The sequence below is a fragment of the Hyperolius riggenbachi genome, chromosome 3 (assembly GCF_040937935.1).
Source record: "Hyperolius riggenbachi isolate aHypRig1 chromosome 3, aHypRig1.pri, whole genome shotgun sequence".
NCBI classification, from domain to species: domain Eukaryota; kingdom Metazoa; phylum Chordata; class Amphibia; order Anura; family Hyperoliidae; genus Hyperolius; species Hyperolius riggenbachi.
Window position 1 is genome coordinate 112,606,935 of NC_090648.1, and position 20,494 is coordinate 112,627,428.

At 47.6% G+C, this 20,494-nt stretch overlaps 1 protein-coding gene across 2 annotated transcripts in view; it reads right to left on the bottom strand.

The window, feature by feature from the left end:
- Positions 1-793: 793 nt before the first annotated feature.
- Positions 794-20,494, bottom strand: part of LOC137561113 (gastrokine-1-like) — a 30,647-nt gene continuing 10,946 nt past the window's right edge. The window contains exon 6 of one of the 2 annotated variants that reach the window (XM_068272369.1): positions 794-940. In XM_068272369.1, coding sequence (XP_068128470.1) covers positions 840-940 — 101 coding nt within the window. In that variant the 3' untranslated portion in view covers positions 794-839. Of the gene's footprint in view, positions 941-7,405; positions 7,706-20,494 lie in introns of those variants that run through there. The other variant, XM_068272371.1, reaches the window with a different exon arrangement.

Below are 20,494 nucleotides of genomic sequence, written 5' to 3' on the forward strand. Positions count from 1 at the left end.
GGTCCTGGGGCTGCCGCCGCGGCCACGCCCATTGGCGTGACGTGGTCGTTAAGTAGTTAAGCTTCCCTCTAAGTGACAACTGATGTTTCATATGAACCTAAGTGACAAACTCAGTTCTGCAGGGGCTTTAGTGACTTCTGTCCTGCTAGTGTGATGCGAGCTACATTACTAGCATGCCTGCGCACAGTCCTTTCACCATCTTTTTGTGATTATGCCCCTTTATGGTATATTTGTTAAACAGCAGTAAAAATAATGTTTGTACACAGTGCACAACATTTTTTTTCTGGGCATAACACAAACTTCTGAATGTACGTTATGTAATTTGCATAGCTTGCGTTATACACATAATGCATCCATTGCTCATTACCTTAGCAGTGTAGATGTTACCTGGATATCACGGGCTGCACTTATTGCACAATGGGCGCTACATAGTAGGTGTATGTATCAGTAAAATTGCAGTGCAATTCCTGCGCACAGAAGTTTTACAGCTATTTAGTGACTGTGGCCCATTATCACACATCCTAACAGGTGAGGGGGTAAAAACCCCTCAGTCAGATAGTTTTACTTCTTTTCTCAGGAAAAACAGGAGGCTTGGTTTATACTTGGCTACTTGCTAGGTCTATGTGTTAGTAGTAGAGGACATAATGTACATGTGTGTCTGCTTTATCCTATGTGGCTCTCGGGATACTGCCCTCAAAGGAAAAGAAACCCGCAGCGTTTTAATAAGCATTTTAATAGAGAAAAATGTCATTGATACAAGCTATTATTAAACAATAACATGTGAATGCCTGTTGGCAATGTAAACAAGAGAGTGGCATCAGAGAGAAAAGGGAAAGGCATTAGAAATTCTCTTGGCAGCTGACAGGTCCTCCGCAAATAGTAATGCCGAATATGTTGATAATTCCATTGGTGGAGCATCCGGTTCCATAGAAGCTGGAATCTGTAAAGCAATGCAAAGTCAGAGCGGATTTGTAATGGTAAACAACGTCAATCTATACATAGAAAAAAAATGAAAATACACACACACACACAACACACACACACATATATTTATAAAGCGCCAACATATGATGTGTCGCTGGACAATAAATATACAGTATATAAAGGCACAATGGTACATGATCTTGCGATATTGGGCTGGTTGGGTAGGCCTAGTAATACAAGTACGAGGCAGACATAGGAAAGGAGCAGAGGATCAGGAAGAATACACTAGGGAAGGGAGGACCCTGCCAAAGCCTTACAACCTAAGGGGAGGGGAGGTGGACACACTAGGTAGGGCTATAAATATATACTGTATGTATATGTATATGTGTATGTATATATATATATATATATATATATATATATATATATATATATATATACATATATATATATACATATACATATACTTGTTATATACTGTATATACTTGTTTGTTTTGTTCTTATCTACGTAAGCTTAGCACTTTTAGCTGCAAAGTTTTTTTTACACTGTGAAGTGCTGAGGAGACTATAGAGTGTCATCCATCTGTTATATCATTTCTGTTAGATTTTTCAATACTGTAGAAGAATTGTACTTATCTATCTGAATGATCTGAAATTGTGCAATTAGCAGAGTAATGCCGCCTGTCTTTTAAAACTGACCTGTAAAACTGCTGCAGAGTGCTCTTCGCCCCTCAGTACTAACAGTGTCAGTTGTGACAATTATTATTATTATTGTGTATTTATATAACACCCCCTGGAGTTGTGCAGCAGCGCCCATCCCATTCCATGTGCAGCCCCCTCTTCCATGTGTATCATCCATGTACATCAGTGCCCCTCCCATTCCATGTGCAGCCCCCTCTTCCATGTGTATCATCTATGTACAGCAGTGCCCCTCCCATTCCATGTGCAGCCCCCTCTTCCATGTGTATCATCCATGTGCAGCAGCGCCCATCCCATTCCATGTGCAGCCCCCTCTTCCATGTGTATCATCCATGTACAGCAGTGCCCCTCCCATTCCATGTGCAGCCCCCTCTTCCATGTGTATCATCCATGTACATCAGTGCCCCTCCCATTTCATGTGCAGCCCCCTCTTCCATGTGTATCATCCATGTACATCAGTGCCCCTCCCATTCCATGTGCAGCCCCCTCTTCTATGTGTATCATCCATGTACAGCAGCGTCCCTCCCATTCCATGTGCAGCCCCCTCTTCCATGTGTATCATCCATGTACAGCAGTGCCCCTCCCATTCCATGTGCAGCCCCCTCTTCCATGTGTATCATCCATGTACAGCAGTGCCCATCCCATTCCATGTGCAGCCCCCTCTTCCATGTGTATCATCCATGTGCAGCAGTACCCATCCCATTCCATGTGCAGCCCCCTCTTCCATGTGTATCATCCATGTACAGCAGTGCCCATCCCATTCCATGTGCAGCCCCCTCTTCCATGTGTATCATCCATGTGCAGCAGTGCCCATCCCATTCCATGTGCAGCCCCCTCTTCTATGTGTATCATCCATGTACAGCAGCGTCCCTCCCATTCCATGTGCAGCCCCCTCTTCCATGTGTATCATCCATGTACATCAGTGCCCCTCCCATTTCATGTGCAGCCCCCTCTTCCATGTGTATCATCCATGTACATCAGTGCCCCTCCCATTCCATGTGTAGCCCTCTCTTCCATGTGTATCATCCATGTGCAGCAGTGCCCATCCCATTACATGTACAGCCCCCTCTTCCATGTGTATCATCCATGTGCAGCAGTGCCCCTCCCATTACATGTGTAGCCCTCTCTTCCATGTGTATCATCCATGTGCAGCAGTGCCCATCCCATTCCATGTGCAGCCCCCTCTTCCATGTGTATCATCCATGTGCAGCAGTGCCCATCCCATTCCATGTGCAGCCCCCTCTTCCATGTGCATTTAGTGTAGCCCCTCTCTTTTATGAACATCTCCCTTGGACACCAGTATCTTTCTTTTCCATATGTTGCTCCCCATTTTCAGCCACTTCTTTCATATGTAGCAACTACTCCTTTATGTTCAGGCGCCCCCTTGGGATGCAGCTGCCCAAGGTCTGGGCCTTTGTGGCCTTTCCAGAAATCCAGATCTGCTTTTTGCCAATTGTTTTGGGGACCAATTAGCCTTTCTGTACATTTTTTAACTGTGGGAGGGAAATGGGGAACCCAGAGGAAGCCCACATAAACACGGGGAGAAAATGCAAACTCCATGCAGATAGCATCCAGGGCGAAGAGTGCTTTCCACCTTTATCTGGCAGCCTCCCTAGAAGCGCACCAGCGTGAAATGGCTGTAAGGCTCTTCACCCCCTGCACCCACCACATCTTTGCACAGTCTTTTCCGGTATGTGTAGATGAATTGTTAATATGTATGCACATATGCAGCAATGTAATGTTTCATGGAAGTTTTGAATGAAGCAAATGACAGCAGTGCCGGTGCTTTCTCTCTCCTTGTATATAGATCAATTTAAACTGCCTGCAGCCTGAGCACGCTGAAAAATTTGCATAACAATCGGGTCATCTGTGTTTCCACCAACCTCTCCCCCTCCCCGCATAGAGGATTATAGCTGTAGTGCCAGCATTTCCATTCTTTTTTTCTATGACATCTAAACCACCTTTATCTGCCCAGCTTCCCCTGATATTGTGCTCTGTGTATGTACAAAGTGTCTCTCCCTACCAGCATTAGGGCCACTTCACACTATGGGCTTCATTCACTAAAGTGTGATAACTGCTATCACAGCAGTTATCCCGGGAGCTGCCATGCGCAAAGGTTTGTGCGTGAGCAGTGTTACGTCGTGAGATAAGCGAAGGTTTGCACGCGATCACATGCGCTTTTCACGTGAAAAGGGCACATGATCGCTCACAAATCTTCGCTTATCACGCAAAGTAACATTGTGCAGAACTGGACCGCGTATGTGCAGTAAGCCCCAACTCATGAAGTTACTGTCCAGATTGCATAGGAATGAGGCGGGGGAGGAGGATGGCGCAGGACCAATCAGCATGAAGGGGGGTAGAGGAAGCCCCAGGTATGTATAAAACTTCTTTTATCCTTTTCTCAGGTTTACTTTAAGTGTAAGTTCACCTTCACATACTAACTGCCATCATCATATTCCAAACTAAAACCGCAACATGGCTAAGAGGGTGTCTTTATCTGCAGCCAGTAACATATGAAGAAAGAGGTTCCCAGGCTTATCAAACTTAATGTAATATGTCATGAAGTACTCTATTGGAAATCTTTCCTGATAGGAGGATTAATGGAAAATATCTGAAATTGTTATTCAATTTAGTTATTTTCTGCTATTACTGTCAATATCTTTGTGAAGCGCTGTTATTCTGTGTTTCCCCAGTCAGAGTTCAGCTTTCTTCACTTGTCAAAATTTCAGAGCATCATAATGTTAGTTTATCCCATCCTCGTATTTTTGGCTGGAACGCAAACTCCCTGCTTGTGCTGAATCAAAACTCTCGCGCACTGTCACTGTCACACCAGTGGGTGGCAACCGAACCTTCCATGACTCAACTCTCATCGCGTCCTTAGTTTTCTTCCTGAATATTTCTGAATAGTTTTACGAAGTAGTTCACCGAAAATAATTTTGTTTATAGCACGGAATCCAGTTATAGAAACTTCCATAAGTGGTCCAAATAAGGGGAAACATTTCTGCTTACTTGTAGTATTGCCACAAAAACATAACTATCAAACAGACCCCTTCTACAATCATTTTCTGGTTTGCTACTAAACAATGTAAAGGGACATGGTTATACCAAATAAGCCCACTCACTGACTAAATCCAGAGAGAGGAAGAAGCAAGCTGTATTGTAGTGACAAGGGCATCAATGCTCAATATTCTGCCCTCAAGTTGACTTCTACACACTGTTTGAATTCACTTATCACCATGAATGCTATTAATATTGGCTATGCTCAATTCTGGTCGTTAGTGCTCATAAAGGGGCATTCAACTTTATTCTTCAGTGACAGAGAAGGCCCTCTACTTTTCACTTTGACAGTTTACAGAGCCACAACCAGGGGTACAACTATAAGGGGCAACCTGAGACCACAGGGGATCCCAGAACTGCAGGGAAGCTGGAGGGGTGGTACTAACCTTCCCTTCCTCCAATACAAATTTCTGTGATTACATTTTTATTTCAGTTGATTGGGGGGGGGGGGGGGGGATCATCTTCATGGAGCTTCCCATATCGTTTTTTTATGGCTACACATTAGGGGTGTGAAGGTGATGATGGCATCTCTTGTTTTATGACCCTTGTAAGATGCGCCCCCAGGCTGTGAGAGTCACCAAGGCAACGGGTGGGAACATTCGGGGGTCCTTTCCAAGTTTAGCTGGAAGGACCCTTAATTTGTAGTTATGCCTCTGGCTACAACCCCACCATTATCAGATATAATGAGCATGATTTATTGTGGTGCTCCCTAACTGGGAGACTTTGAAGAACACAGTGGCTGGATAGCCAGAAGCCTGCTGTTCAGTAAGCTAGTAGCTATTCAGTAAGCAGTCTTTGTGCAAGACACTGCTGGATGTCCTATTAAGTGCCCCTTCTGGTTGCAGCTCTCTGAGTGTCTGTCTTTGACCCTGTCCGAAATAATATTTTCCTTCTGATTGTGCCACTAAACCTTTTCTGTTATGTCCAAATGAGCAAGAAGTTTTGATCAGACATTCACTTTTAATGGCAGCACTATGAAAGGACCACTGAACCTTTAAACCAAGCCTGTATGTAATTAAGTATCCTGTAACTAAGATGCTTTTCTTTCCTGTAAGGGTGCCCATACTTGACTTGGTAGGTGTGATACAGTAGAACTGTATTGTCAAAAAAAAACAAAACAAAAAAAAACACAGACAGTGGGAGCCCACATGGTGAATTACAATAGAGTGTGGTAATAAGTAAGTAAAACCAATAAATTAAATGGATGAGAGGTGGCAAAGAATTTTTAACGTACTCTACAGCAACGCATTTCATAAGTACATAGAACTAACTTCCTCAGGCCAAAAATCAGTGCCAGTTGTATCGTTAAGCCGAGCATCGAGCACTTTATGATGCTGGGCTTAGAGATACAGCTGGTACTGGTTTGAGGATGTGAATCCTATCTACTTTTGGGCACATCTTTCTCCCTGTTACCATACATAACTTGATTTTGTGGGTCAATCGACTTTTCAATTCAATAATTTTATTGAGCTGGAGGAGAATTGATGCCACAGCACGGTCACCCAATCAATCTTTTGATCTTGGTCGCAAGGGCTTGATCAGGTGTACAGGGGTAACGGCATTCAATTTCTGATCCCTGGCCATGGTGAAATCTATGTGAAATCGATGTACAATGTATGGGCAAGCATTAGATTTGATCATAGAGATATCTAGCTAATTATCTAGTTAATAATTGATCAAAAGCAGAAGCAGACAAATGCCAGCTGATAGCCTTGCTTTTCAACAAAGGACTGAACAGGAAGTGCATGTGGTACGCGTACCCCAGGGGTACTTCTGATGGTTCCAGGGGGTACTTGGGCTTGGTATACTTAACCAAGAATAACAAATTTAGAGTTTTAAAAAATGATAACTCTTATTTAAACAACACCAAATTAGTATTTTAGCTAATTCAAAGCAATAGTAAATGCTTGGAAATAGTTTAGAACCAATTATCATGTACTACGATTAAATATATATTTGTCAAGGAGTACTTGTGATAATGTTTACTATGCTAGGGGGTACTTGATGAGTACAGGGTTTTAAAGGGGGTACATACCAATAAAATGTTGAGAATTAATTTTCTACCATTCGTATAAGTTCCTTGAAGTGTAACTGTCGGGCATAAAATAAAAAATCAATTCTTTATTTTTATCTGGTAAAGAAGTAATATGGATGCTAACCAGGCAATTCAAAAGTAAAAATCACTATTACTTTTCTTGTTGATAAATGATCATTCCCCAGTTTACCTGACTCTTATTTGGTGCACACAAAAATGTGGTACACAAAAAGGAAGTTGCAGGGCATGCTGGGTTGTCCTTTTTTGCTTCTCTAGTAGAGAAGTAGAAGTAGAGAAGCAAAAGATGACAACATAGCATGCCCTGCAACTTCCTTTGTGCGTACCAAATTTTGTGTGTACCAAATAAGACTCAGGTAAACTGGGGAATGATCATTTATCAACAAGAAAAGTAATAGTGATTTAAACTTTTGGATTGCCTGATTAGCATCTTTATTTCTTGTTTACGAGATAAAAATAAAGAATTGATTTTTGATTTTATGCCCGACAGTTACACTTTAAACTGTTACGTATACCTATGCTTGTTTTGTAAATGTATTTTGTGAAACCATTCTATGAAAAACTATCTAATTTGGGAATACTGACACCATAGTAAATATTTGCACATCAAAATGTGTGAGAATTATATTCTGAAATGTAGTTTTCACCGGAATAAGAGCAGGGAGACATCTTTTTGTTTATGGTGGCCATTTATTTGGAAACACACCATATACCTTTATACATAAAAAAAACCTAAGCAAATTGAAAACACGGACAATCTGACCAGTGGACAAAGAGATGTGAGTTGAGCAGCGATGAGATGGAGGGTGGAGGGATAGAATCACAGCAGCCAGGCACAATCATTTTCATTAGGAGCAGGGAGAGTGGAGGCTTTAACATCCAACATTGCCACACAGAGAGATGCCCAAAAACCGCAGAATGCCGAGATTAGTGCAGCCTTGTAGAGCGAAAAACATGCCACCAGCACCACCTAAGAAAAAACCAAGAGGAAATGTAACACCAACATACAGCAAGTTGACTGATTATATAAAAGTAATAGAAAATAAAGGTGCAAACGCTTCACCTGATACAATGGAAGTGGATCCTTCCTAACTGCAGTTAGCAACAAAAACTCGTCCTCTCTCTTTATAGTTTGTACTTCGGAAGTAAAGTAAAAGCACAGAGCTGCCTTTATTGCCCAGAATCCAGCAGGCAGGCCATGCGAGAGCATCTAGTTGGAAAATGGCTACAGTGTGACTATTACTAACTACATTGCTACAGGATAAAAAATGTAAGCTGTAAGCTGAATGTAAGCTGTTAACAGCATACAGGATAATTATGACTTGGAACATAACCCAGGTGGTGCTATACCAGAGTAGCACACACAAGACAATCCGTGCACCGCCTCCTTGATACACTGTATTTATTTTCCCATGTAATACATCAGCAGATGGATAGGCAATATTCCAGTGACAGTGTTCACATATACATTTGCATTATGTCAATCTGACCTGTGCCGTGGACGGGTGCGGGGGGGTGACCAGGGGATGGGAGGACTGCGCGACAGCCGTTTCGCGCCGGTGTGGCGCTTGTTCACGTGCAGGTATCCTTGGGCGAATGGCGGCGTGTACGGGCTTCCGTGATGACACTCGGAAGCCCCGCCCATCACGCACGCCATTGGCTCCTGGGTGCTGGGTAGTGATTAGGTGCGAGGCTAGGGGGGAGGAGACCGGCCTGTGACATGGCATTGGTTAAGTGGTTGCTGTGTCAACAAAGACACGCGTATACAGTGATTACAGATCGCCGCAACATGGCGAATTTAAACTGTGCATACATTATAAACATCATACCGTGAATCGATCCAAAATATACAATTATTAGTGCCCTAACCCATTCATTATGGAACTTCAAACACTTGTGCTTTCTTTGTGTCTTATAAAAGACGCGCTCGCACTGGGCCAATGTGACTGCCTGAACCGTGCCTAAATCTCCACCTGCTTTTTACATAAAAAACATTTTATTAGAAACCTCATTTAAAAACACCCTGATTACCCCATTTTAAAATCACTATGAAGTTGGTGAGGGAAGTTAGTGAATAGGGAGACGCAAGCCTCCGGACCATTTACTTGAAGCTTTTACTATAAAGTCCCCTCCCCTTTCTTAGGTCATCCCCATTCCCTTCTGAAGTATACGGGAACACTCCAGCCGGCACCCTTTCATTCTCGGCGCCAACATTGGGGAATGGGGGGGGGAGGGAAAAGTTGGGGGGAGAGAAAGTTGGGGGGAAAAAAAGGTTGGGGGGAAAAGTTGGAGGGAAGAAAAGGGGCCCCCAGCCCAGCCCATTAAGAACGGGGAATATATACTTTGACGTATAAGGGTGTGGGGGTGCGGTGGATGTGCAGGCAGTGCACATATGTCCAGGGGAGGGGGGGGGGGGGGAAAGGGGAAACAGACGCCACCGGAACATGTATCATGTCCATGAGGCGTCACCCACCCCCCCATTTAGCATTAAGGACCATGAACGGGGGCATGGCCCCCCCCATTCTTTTGGCCACTAGGCCTATCACCATCCACAAACTAAATGCACCTACCTCACCCCAGCACATCCCCACCGGTGGTGTACCCAAAACCGTGTGCCTCAGGTCCATGGTATATTACCTTCTAAAACCGGGGGCACACTGTACGGGGGACGCTCCTAAATAGCTATACTCGCCATTCAGGACCCACTATTCCCGGGGGAGGAAGGCAGGGAAAGGGAAAGGAGGGAAGGAAGAAGGGAGGGAGGACCAAACGGGGCTCCCCACCCTCCAGGGACGGGGGAAACCTGAGGAACAGGCACGCGGACACCAGGAGAGTTGAGAGTGGGGGAATCACCTCCCGTCCATCACCTAGCCCCAAATAGATGGGAGAGTCCAGCCGTTACGGATCAAGGAAGCAAGATAGCTCCAGCCTGTCATTGAGGCCTACGGGCCCCATCGCCTCCGTGCGCAGGATTACACGTGATTCACGTCGGGTCAACTCCTGGTCCCTGTTGCCTCCTCTTCTAGAGTTCGCAACATGTAGGAGTCCCGCGAATTTCAGACATTTAGCTTGGCCCCCATGAGATTCCCTAACATGTTCAATAAGGCGTGGACACCCCTTCCCGGACTTGATGGACTTGAGGTGCTCCCCCACCCTCTCCCTCAAGGGCCTAGTTGTTTTGCCCACATAAAAGAACTGACAGGGACAAAAGATGACATAAGAGACAAACTTGGTCTGGCAGGTGATAAAAGCTCTCACCTCCCACTGTATTCCCCCCATCCTAAGATTCGTGCCCTCCAACATCTGCGGACAGTATTTGCATCTCCCGCATCTGTGATTGCCCTTTGGACGTTCCTCGGTCAGCCAGTTGGTTGGTGCTACAGAGCGATACTCGCTCCGGGTCAAGATATCCCCTAGAGTCGGGGCTCTTCTGTACACTACTCGTGGGGGGTCGGGGAAGATTTTTTGGAGCACGGGATCTCTGGTTATGAGTGACCAGTTCTTTTTGATGACTTGTGACACCTTCCTGGTCATAGGGGTATAGTCAAAGGTGCAGGTGATGGAACCACCCTTCTCAGGTCTAGGTCGTCTAACCAGAAGGGTGGACCTCTCCCTCCCCCTGGCCTTCTCCCTAGCTCCCTCCAGTGCAGCCTCATCGTAGTTCCTTGCCCGTAGGCGTGAGGTAAGTTCTCCCGCCTGTGTCTCAAATGTTTCTGGGTTAGTGTTATTGCGCTTGAGACGTAGGTACTGGCCGTATGGCAGGGAAGATTTCACATGTTCAGGGTGGTAGCTGCTCCTATGCAGCAACGAATTCACGGCTGTGGGTTTCCTAAAACCCTCACATATCAACTTTGTCCCATCTGGTTTGATCAAAAGATCCAGGAAACACACCCCACCGTCATTGATCTCAGACGTGAAGCGCATATTTATCCTGTTCACATTGAGGTGTTCCATGAATTCTCCAAACTCCCCGATTGTTCCCTGCCACACGACCAGCACATCGTCCACATAACGCGACCACACCTTGATCTTCCCACGAAACGGGTTCGAAGGACTCAACACACAATCCTCCTCCCAAGCTCCTAAAAAGAGCCCGGCATAGGTACATGCCACAGAGGTCCCCATGGCCGTCCCGGAGGTCTGGCGGTACCACCTTCCATCGAATAAGAATGCGTTGTGGGTTAGGATGTACCTGAGGCATTCACACAGGTAATCCTTGTATCCCGTATCTTTATTAGTTCTATCGAGAAATCGGCGTACCGCTTTCACCCCCTCCTCGTGGGGTATACGGCTGTACAGGCTCTCCACGTCGATCGTGGCGAGCCTGTACCCCGGTCGCCACTCCGCATTCTCAACTATGTTGATCGCATCTAGGGTATCTGCCAGATAGCTGGGAACCCCCCTGAGAAGAGGGCGCAGCAGATGGTCCAAGAAGCGAGATAATCGCTCCGTTAGGGACCCACACCCCGACACTATGGGCCTGCCCGGGGGACTCTCCATAGATTTGTGTAATTTGGGAAGGTGGTACCACACAGGGTACCGGGGGGACACGGGCAACAGGTCTGTGGCCAGCCTCTGCGGCATGTACCCCAACTCGACTCCTCGTCTTAACAAAGTACGAAGAGTCGTCTGGTACTTGAAGGTAGGATTGTGGTCTAGGCGTTCATATTGATCACCGTTTTCCAACTGTCTGTAGGCCTCCCTCGTGTAGGCCCCACCCGACATAATCACAACATTCCCCCCCTTGTCCGCCTGTTTCACCACCAGGTCCCGGCGTTGCTGTAGCCATCTCATGGCCCTTCTCTCTGTGCTACTCAGATTATCAGGAGCCCTGTCATAACAAAGGGCCCTCATCTCATCCGAGACCTGGTGGAAAAATTGATCTATCGGCGAACCAGGGGGGATCTGCACCGCCCGCGTGGACCTACACGCTCGGAAGGCCCCAGGATTACCCAGACCCAAATTGAGGCTGGGAAGGCTCCCCTCATCCATAGAACAGTCACCACCCTCCTCCCACAGCTCCTCCAGTATCCGGAGTGCCTCCATCTCAGCCTGATCCCAGTCCACCATGGGACTGAACCCTAGTGTGGAATCTGGGCTAGCCGTCATCGAGGGGCCTCCATCATCCTGTCCTCGGAGTCCCGTGCCCCCACTGCTGTGTATCTGGTTGAGCATCATCACTCTCGTGGTCTTGTAGAGGTCTATGAAAAAGTCCACAAAATCAAAGTCCCTGGTGGGTGAAAAGCCTAAACCCTTTTTAAGGAGGGTCAAACATGCCTCCGGGATAGTCTCTCCGGTTAAGTTGACCACCTGTAACTCCCCCACGTCATCTCCCTCCCCCCCACCCCCTACTCCCTGGTTCTTCTTTTCTTCGTACTGTTGCTCCCCTGCGTGTTGCTGACCACCACCGGGGAGTCCCACGTCACTGTCCTTTCCAGGCTTGTTCCACCTTCTGCCTCCTCGGCGGACCCGTTTCCTAAAGGGGTCGAGGCACATGGTTTGGGGGTTGGTTGCTTGGGTTTGGAGTCCGGATTACCCTTTTGCTTCTTCTTCTTAAGCTGTTTGGGTCTAGGGCGTTTCGTTCCTCTCTCGTCCTCCGTGTCTGACCCAGAATCTGTTGTCCAATACCCCTTCCCTTTCTTGGAGGGAGCCCCCTTGTTAGGAGTGCCTCCCTGACCCCAATGGAATATTTTCCCTTTCTTAAAGTCGTCCTGGTCTCGATGGAATTTTTTCAATTTCCTCGCCTTCAGCTCGTTTTGTATAGGCAAGATCTTTTTTTCAATCTTTGTAATTATCGTGTCAAAGTTCTCCTCCGTTGTGGCCTCCTGTAGCAATTCTCTGGTCTCTTGCAATTCTCCTGACACCTTATTGTGTTCTGCTATAGTCCGCTCTCTCACAATATCCTGCAAGGTCCTGCAGTAATTCAAATGGGCCGTCTCCCACTTCTCCATAAACTGCCTATCCTCCCGATACTCCGAAGGCTCCCTATAGGATCTGAAGCCTCGGGCGATGTATCCTGCTTCCTTGTACTTGTTAAGCGTAGTAGCAGTCCAGAAAAGTTTGGTCTCCCTCTCACAAAGGCCTCCCAACCTCAATTCCAGCACCCTGGTCACTACCTCCCGGTTGGCTGATGCAGGACTAACGCCGTGGTCAAATATGGTACTTGCTCCAGCGCGACCTTCCGAAACACCTTGGCTTATGAGTGGATAGTCCAGGGAGGAATCACTATCACTCTCTGACTCCTGTAACTCCACATCTGGTGTTCCCCCTTCAGCATGCATCAATGCGACTGGTGCTCTGGGCTAGTAATTCAAAGTGGTACACAAAAGATGCTGGTTGGCCCGGCACTCAGTAAGGGGGAAGTTGTTAGGTCTGCTGCACCATATACAATATACAGTCCCCGTCCTAATCCTTGCTGCAACTGGGATCTTAGCGTGTGGAAGCGTGCAGACAGATCTTTCTCAAACACAGGTTCATATGCAGCACACACAAGACAATCCGTGCACCGCCTCCTTGATACACTGTATTTATTTTCCCATGTAATACATCAGCAGATGGATAGGCAATATTCCAGTGACAGTGTTCACATATACATTTGCATTATGTCAATCTGACCTGTGCCGTGGACGGGTGCGGGGGGGTGACCAGGGGATGGGAGGACTGCGCGACAGCCGTTTCGCGCCGGTGTGGCGCTTGTTCACGTGCAGGTATCCTTGGGCGAATGGCGGCGTGTACGGGCTTCCGTGATGACACTCGGAAGCCCCGCCCATCACGCACGCCATTGGCTCCTGGGTGCTGGGTAGTGATTAGGTGCGAGGCTAGGGGGGAGGAGACCGGCCTGTGACATGGCATTGGTTAAGTGGTTGCTGTGTCAACAAAGACACGCGTATACAGTGATTACAGATCGCCGCACCATGGCGAATTTAAACTGTGCATACATTATAAACATCATACCGTGAATCGATCCAAAATATACAATTATTAGTGCCCTAACCCATTCATTATGGAACTTCAAACACTTGTGCTTTCTTTGTGTCTTATAAAAGACGCGCTCGCACTGGGCCAATGTGACTGCCTGAACCGTGCCTAAATCTCCACCTGCTTTTTACATAAAAAACATTTTATTAGAAACCTCATTTAAAAACACCCTGATTACCCCATTTTAAAATCACTATGAAGTTGGTGAGGGAAGTTAGTGAATAGGGAGACGCAAGCCTCCGGACCATTTACTTGAAGCTTTTACTATAAAGTCCCCTCCCCTTTCTTAGGTCATCCCCATTCCCTTCTGAAGTATACGGGAACACTCCAGCCGGCACCCTTTCATTCTCGGCGCCAACATTGGGGAATGGGGGGGGGGAGGGAAAAGTTGGGGGGAGAGAAAGTTGGGGGGAAAAAAAGGTTGGGGGGAAAAGTTGGAGGGAAGAAAAGGGGCCCCCAGCCCAGCCCATTAAGAACGGGGAATATATACTTTGACGTATAAGGGTGTGGGGGTGCGGTGGATGTGCAGGCAGTGCACATATGTCCAGGGGAGGGGGGGGGGGGAAAGGGGAAACAGACGCCAGACAGTTGGAAAACGGTGATCAATATGAACGCCTAGACCACAATCCTACCTTCAAGTACCAGACGACTCTTCGTACTTTGTTAAGACGAGGAGTCGAGTTGGGGTACATGCCGCAGAGGCTGGCCACAGACCTGTTGCCCGTGTCCCCCCGGTACCCTGTGTGGTACCACCTTCCCAAATTACACAAATCTATGGAGAGTCCCCCGGGCAGGCCCATAGTGTCGGGGTGTGGGTCCCTAACGGAGCGATTATCTCGCTTCTTGGACCATCTGCTGCGCCCTCTTCTCAGGGGGGTTCCCAGCTATCTGGCAGATACCCTAGATGCGATCAACATAGTTGAGAATGCGGAGTGGCGACCGGGGTACAGGCTCGCCACGATCGACGTGGAGAGCCTGTACAGCCGTATACCCCACGAGGAGGGGGTGAAAGCGGTACGCCGATTTCTCGATAGAACTAATAAAGATACGGGATACAAGGATTACCTGTGTGAATGCCTCAGGTACATCCTAACCCACAACGCATTCTTATTCGATGGAAGGTGGTACCGCCAGACCTCCGGGACGGCCATGGGGACCTCTGTGGCATGTACCTATGCCGGGCTCTTTTTAGGAGCTTGGGAGGAGGATTGTGTGTTGAGTCCTTCGAACCCGTTTCGTGGGAAGATCAAGGTGTGGTCGCGTTATGTGGACGATGTGCTGGTCGTGTGGCAGGGAACAATCGGGGAGTTTGGAGAATTCATGGAACACCTCAATGTGAACAGGATAAATATGCGCTTCACGTCTGAGATCAATGACGGTGGGGTGTGTTTCCTGGATCTTTTGATCAAACCAGATGGGACAAAGTTGATATGTGAGGGTTTTAGGAAACCCACAGCCGTGAATTCGTTGCTGCATAGGAGCAGCTACCACCCTGAACATGTGAAATCTTCCCTGCCATACGGCCAGTACCTACGTCTCAAGCGCAATAACACTAACCCAGAAACATTTGAGACACAGGCGGGAGAACTTACCTCACGCCTACGGGCAAGGAACTACGATGAGGCTGCACTGGAGGGAGCTAGGGAGAAGGCCAGGGGGAGGGAGAGGTCCACCCTTCTGGTTAGACGACCTAGACCTGAGAAGGGTGGTTCCATCACCTGCACCTTTGACTATACCCCTATGACCAGGAAGGTGTCACAAGTCATCAAAAAGAACTGGTCACTCATAACCAGAGATCCCGTGCTCCAAAAAATCTTCCCCGACCCCCCACGAGTAGTGTACAGAAGAGCCCCGACTCTAGGGGATATCTTGACCCGGAGCGAGTATCGCTCTGTAGCACCAACCAACTGGCTGACCGAGGAACGTCCAAAGGGCAATCACAGATGCGGGAGATGCAAATACTGTCCGCAGATGTTGGAGGGCACGAATCTTAGGATGGGGGGAATACAGTGGGAGGTGAGAGCTTTTATCACCTGCCAGACCAAGTTTGTCTCTTATGTCATCTTTTGTCCCTGTCAGTTCTTTTATGTGGGCAAAACAACTAGGCCCTTGAGGGAGAGGGTGGGGGAGCACCTCAAGTCCATCAAGTCCGGGAAGGGGTGTCCACGCCTTATTGAACATGTTAGGGAATCTCATGGGGGCCAAGCTAAATGTCTGAAATTCGCGGGACTCCTACATGTTGCGAACTCTAGAAGAGGAGGCAACAGGGACCAGGAGTTGACCCGACGTGAATCACGTGTAATCCTGCGCACGGAGGCGATGGGGCCCGTAGGCCTCAATGACAGGCTGGAGCTATCTTGCTTCCTTGATCCGTAACGGCTGGACTCTCCCATCTATTTGGGGCTAGGTGATGGACGGGAGGTGATTCCCCCACTCTCAACTCTCCTGGTGTCCGCGTGCCTGTTCCTCAGGTTTCCCCCGTCCCTGGAGGGTGGGGAGCCCCGTTTGGTCCTCCCTCCCTTCTTCCTTCCCTCCTTTCCCTTTCCGTGCCTTCCTCCCCCGGGAATAGTGGGTCCTGAATGGCGAGTATAGCTATTTAGGAGCGTCCCCCGTACAGTGTGCCCCCGGTTTTAGAAGGTAATATACCATGGACCTGAGGCACACGGTTTTGGGTACACCACCGGTGGGGATGTGCTGGGGTGAGGTAGGTGCATTTAGTTTGTGGATGGTGATAGGCCTAGTGGCCAAAAGAATGGGGGGGGCCATGCCCCCGTTCATGGTCCTTAATGCTAAATGGGGGGGTGGGTGACGCCTCATGGACATGATACATGTTCCGGTGGCGTCTGTTTCCCCTTTCCCCCCCCCCCCCTCCCCTGGACATATGTGCACTGCCTGCACATCCACCGCACCCCCACACCCTTATACGTCAAAGTATATATTCCCCGTTCTTAATGGGCTGGGCTGGGGGCCCCTTTTCTTCCCTCCAACTTTTCCCCCCAACCTTTTTTTCCCCCCAACTTTCTCTCCCCCCAACTTTTCCCTCCCCCCCCCATTCCCCAATGTTGGCGCCGAGAATGAAAGGGTGCCGGCTGGAGTGTTCCCGTATACTTCAGAAGGGAATGGGGATGACCTAAGAAAGGGGAGGGGACTTTATAGTAAAAGCTTCAAGTAAATGGTCCGGAGGCTTGCGTCTCCCTATTCACTAACTTCCCTCACCAACTTCATAGTGATTTTAAAATGGGGTAATCAGGGTGTTTTTAAATGAGGTTTCTAATAAAATGTTTTTTATGTAAAAAGCAGGTGGAGATTTAGGCACGGTTCAGGCAGTCACATTGGCCCAGTGCGAGCGCGTCTTTTATAAGACACAAAGAAAGCACAAGTGTTTGAAGTTCCATAATGAATGGGTTAGGGCACTAATAATTGTATATTTTGGATCGATTCACGGTATGATGTTTATAATGTATGCACAGTTTAAATTCGCCATGTTGCGGCGATCTGTAATCACTGTATACGCGTGTCTTTGTTGACACAGCAACCACTTAACCAATGCCATGTCACAGGCCGGTCTCCTCCCCCCTAGCCTCGCACCTAATCACTACCCAGCACCCAGGAGCCAATGGCGTGCGTGATGGGCGGGGCTTCCGAGTGTCATCACGGAAGCCCGTACACGCCGCCATTCGCCCAAGGATACCTGCACGTGAACAAGCGCCACACCGGCGCGAAACGGCTGTCGCGCAGTCCTCCCATCCCCTGGTCACCCCCCCGCACCCGTCCACGGCACAGGTCAGATTGACATAATGCAAATGTATATGTGAACACTGTCACTGGAATATTGCCTATCCATCTGCTGATGTATTACATGGGAAAATAAATACAGTGTATCAAGGAGGCGGTGCACGGATTGTCTTGTGTGTGCTGCATATGAACCTGTGTTTGAGAAAGATCTGTCTGCACGCTTCCACACGCTAAGATCCCAGTTGCAGCAAGGATTAGGACGGGGACTGTATATTGTATATGGTGCAGCAGACCTAACAACTTCCCCCTTACTGAGTGCCGGGCCAACCAGCATCTTTTGTGTACCACTATACCAGAGTAGATTGGCATTTTAGAGAGTGAAGGAGTTATCAGTAAAGTGGGCTTAAACTCACAATTTAGGAAAGTCTAAAGGTGTGTACACTCTGTTCTTTTGGTAAGTTGAAGTGGAGAGAGGTCAGGGATGTTGGTTGGTGAGCCCCTTGACATACACTAGGCCTCAGGCACCTGCCTAGGAAGCCTGGTGAATGATCCTGCTCTGGTATGCTTTGATAGCTGCTGGACCACCAATGATAAGTGTTAGGTCTGAAGCACTAGTCAGACTGGGAAGTAGGCACTACACAGGAGCAGTATTACAATTATGAGAGGGTACTTGCAGCACTGCAGAAACTCTCCATAGTAGTGAATGTAAACGTCCATCAAGTTCAACCAGGAAATGATTCATGAATACACAGGGCAGTTTCTAGGCTAAAAGGCACCCAGGACGAGGGTGTAAAAATTGCGCCCCCTACCCCCATGGACTCGTGAAACCTTGCGCTTTAGGGACATGCCTACCTACTAGTGACCAGCAGCTCATCCAGGAGGAAGCAGGGACCAGGAGAACACACAGGCGAAGAGAGCCCAGAAAGCCGACTCCTCCATGGACGTCGCCCACTGACAGCCTGCCAGGGGTGCCTCTAGGCATAGGCAGTACTGGCTATTGCCTGGAGTGGCATTGGTCTTGTGGGGCGCCATGTTGCTGGATTAAGCCCCACCACAACATTAAGCCCTGCCCCCTAACTAGGTCCCGCCCCGTGGGTGTTCTATTTCTTGCTTCTGCTGCATCTACATAGCGTAAGTTGCATGGAAGCTGCGACCTCTGTGCATTGTGCATCCTTCTTTATCCCTTTGTGTCTCCTTCAGTCCCTTGTGCCATGTCTGAACCTGTTTGCCATTCTGTCTCCATGTGCCTCCTTCAGTCCCCCTTTGCCACATCTGCCTCCTTCTGTGCCTCTTTGTGCCTCCTGCTGTCCCCCTGTGCCTCCTTATGTCCCCTTTGCCTTTATTTGTCCCCTTGTGCTACCTCTGCCCCCGTTCCTCCTTCAGTCCCACTCTGCCTCCTTCTGTCTTCCTGTGCCTGCTTCTGTCTCCCTTTGCGCCTCCTTCTGTCTCCATGTGCCTCCTCTGTCCCCTGCGCCTTCCTCTGCCCTCGTGTGCCTCCTTCTGTGTCCCTTTGTGGCTTCTTCTGTCTCCCTGTGGCTCTTTCTGCCCCCCTCTGCCTCCTTCTGTCTGCCTGTGCCTCCACAGGTTTTCTTGCCTTGAGTGACAAAATGGCTAGCGGTGCCTGTGCAGCTCGCTACAGGACAGGAGGTGTTATCATGTGATGGTGACGTGATGATGCCTTGACGTCGGACACACGCAGCCCAGGAGGAGTCAAGGAAGGTGATCGCGCTGGTAATTTTCTTTCTTCTTCCATTTGGCTGCACCGTGCATCACCAGCTCCCTACCACCTGCACCCCCTTCTTCTACTTGCCAGTCTGCACCCAGGGTGGTCGCCCTACCCGCACTGACCAAGAAACGGCCCTGTGGATGCACTTTAGGAAGCTAACCAGAGCTCCACTTTGTGGCATCTCCTTGTAACAGCCTTACTTTGTTGCAGCTACACATACAGTACATGTATTTTTCTATGATTTAATGCCTATTTATTTTATTTGACTTCAAAACCCAAATTCATAAAAAAAAAAGTCTCCAAACCTTCCTTCTCTTGTTTGTATTTATTCAACATTGGAAAAAATAAATAGTACCCCAATGTTCCTATAATTCAACTTACAAGTCAGTCCTCTAACTGCTCTTATCTGCTGGTTCTGTGTCTCGGACCTCCATAAAGCAATGTGCTGGGACGGAGGTCCAGGACACACCTTCTTATTGCTGACATTGTAGATGTTAAAGGAGCACTTCACAATTTATCACTTTCAAAACAACTTTACTACCAGGTATTCTCTGAATCACAAATACTGTACATCAAGTGAGTTTTCGTTTTTCCTTGTGTTAACATAGGATGATGGAGGGAGCAAAGTCAGAGAAGATATTTTAATACAAACGGAAAGGGCTTTAACCAGTTCAGCCTATCTGGACGAGCATGTTCGTCCAGATAGGCTCTGCTGTTGCTGCTGCGCGGTGTGTGCTCCCGCCGCCTTCCGCTAGCCCCCGATCAGTGAATGGAAATATAGTTCCCATTCACCGATCTATGTCCGCCGCAGAAAAACCGACGATCTCTCATCAGAGACCGCCGTCTTTCTGCCCCCAAAAAATGTCCCCGTACTCTTTCTAGTTCCTGGATGCGAGATCGTTCGCATCCAGGACTTTTTTGACTGTGTGGCCAAATAGTAATCTACACCCACATACATTTTTTATTAAACAATGACATTTTTTTACATTTAAAATTAGCTGTTTCCCTCCCACACCAAAAATTACCCAAATACATTTTTTTTATAAAAAATAAATAAAAAAAAATGACAATTAAAAAAAACAAAAACAACATAAATATTTACCTAAGGGTCTGAACGTTTTAAATATGCATGTCAAGAGAGTATATCATTATAATATTTTAAATTATAAGCTTGTAAATAGTGATGGACGCAAATTGAAAAAATGCATCTTTATTTCTAAATAACATATCGGCACCATAAATTGTGATAGGGGCATCATTTAAACGGTGTAATAACCAGGACAAATGGGCAAATAAAATACATGAGTTTTAATTACGGTA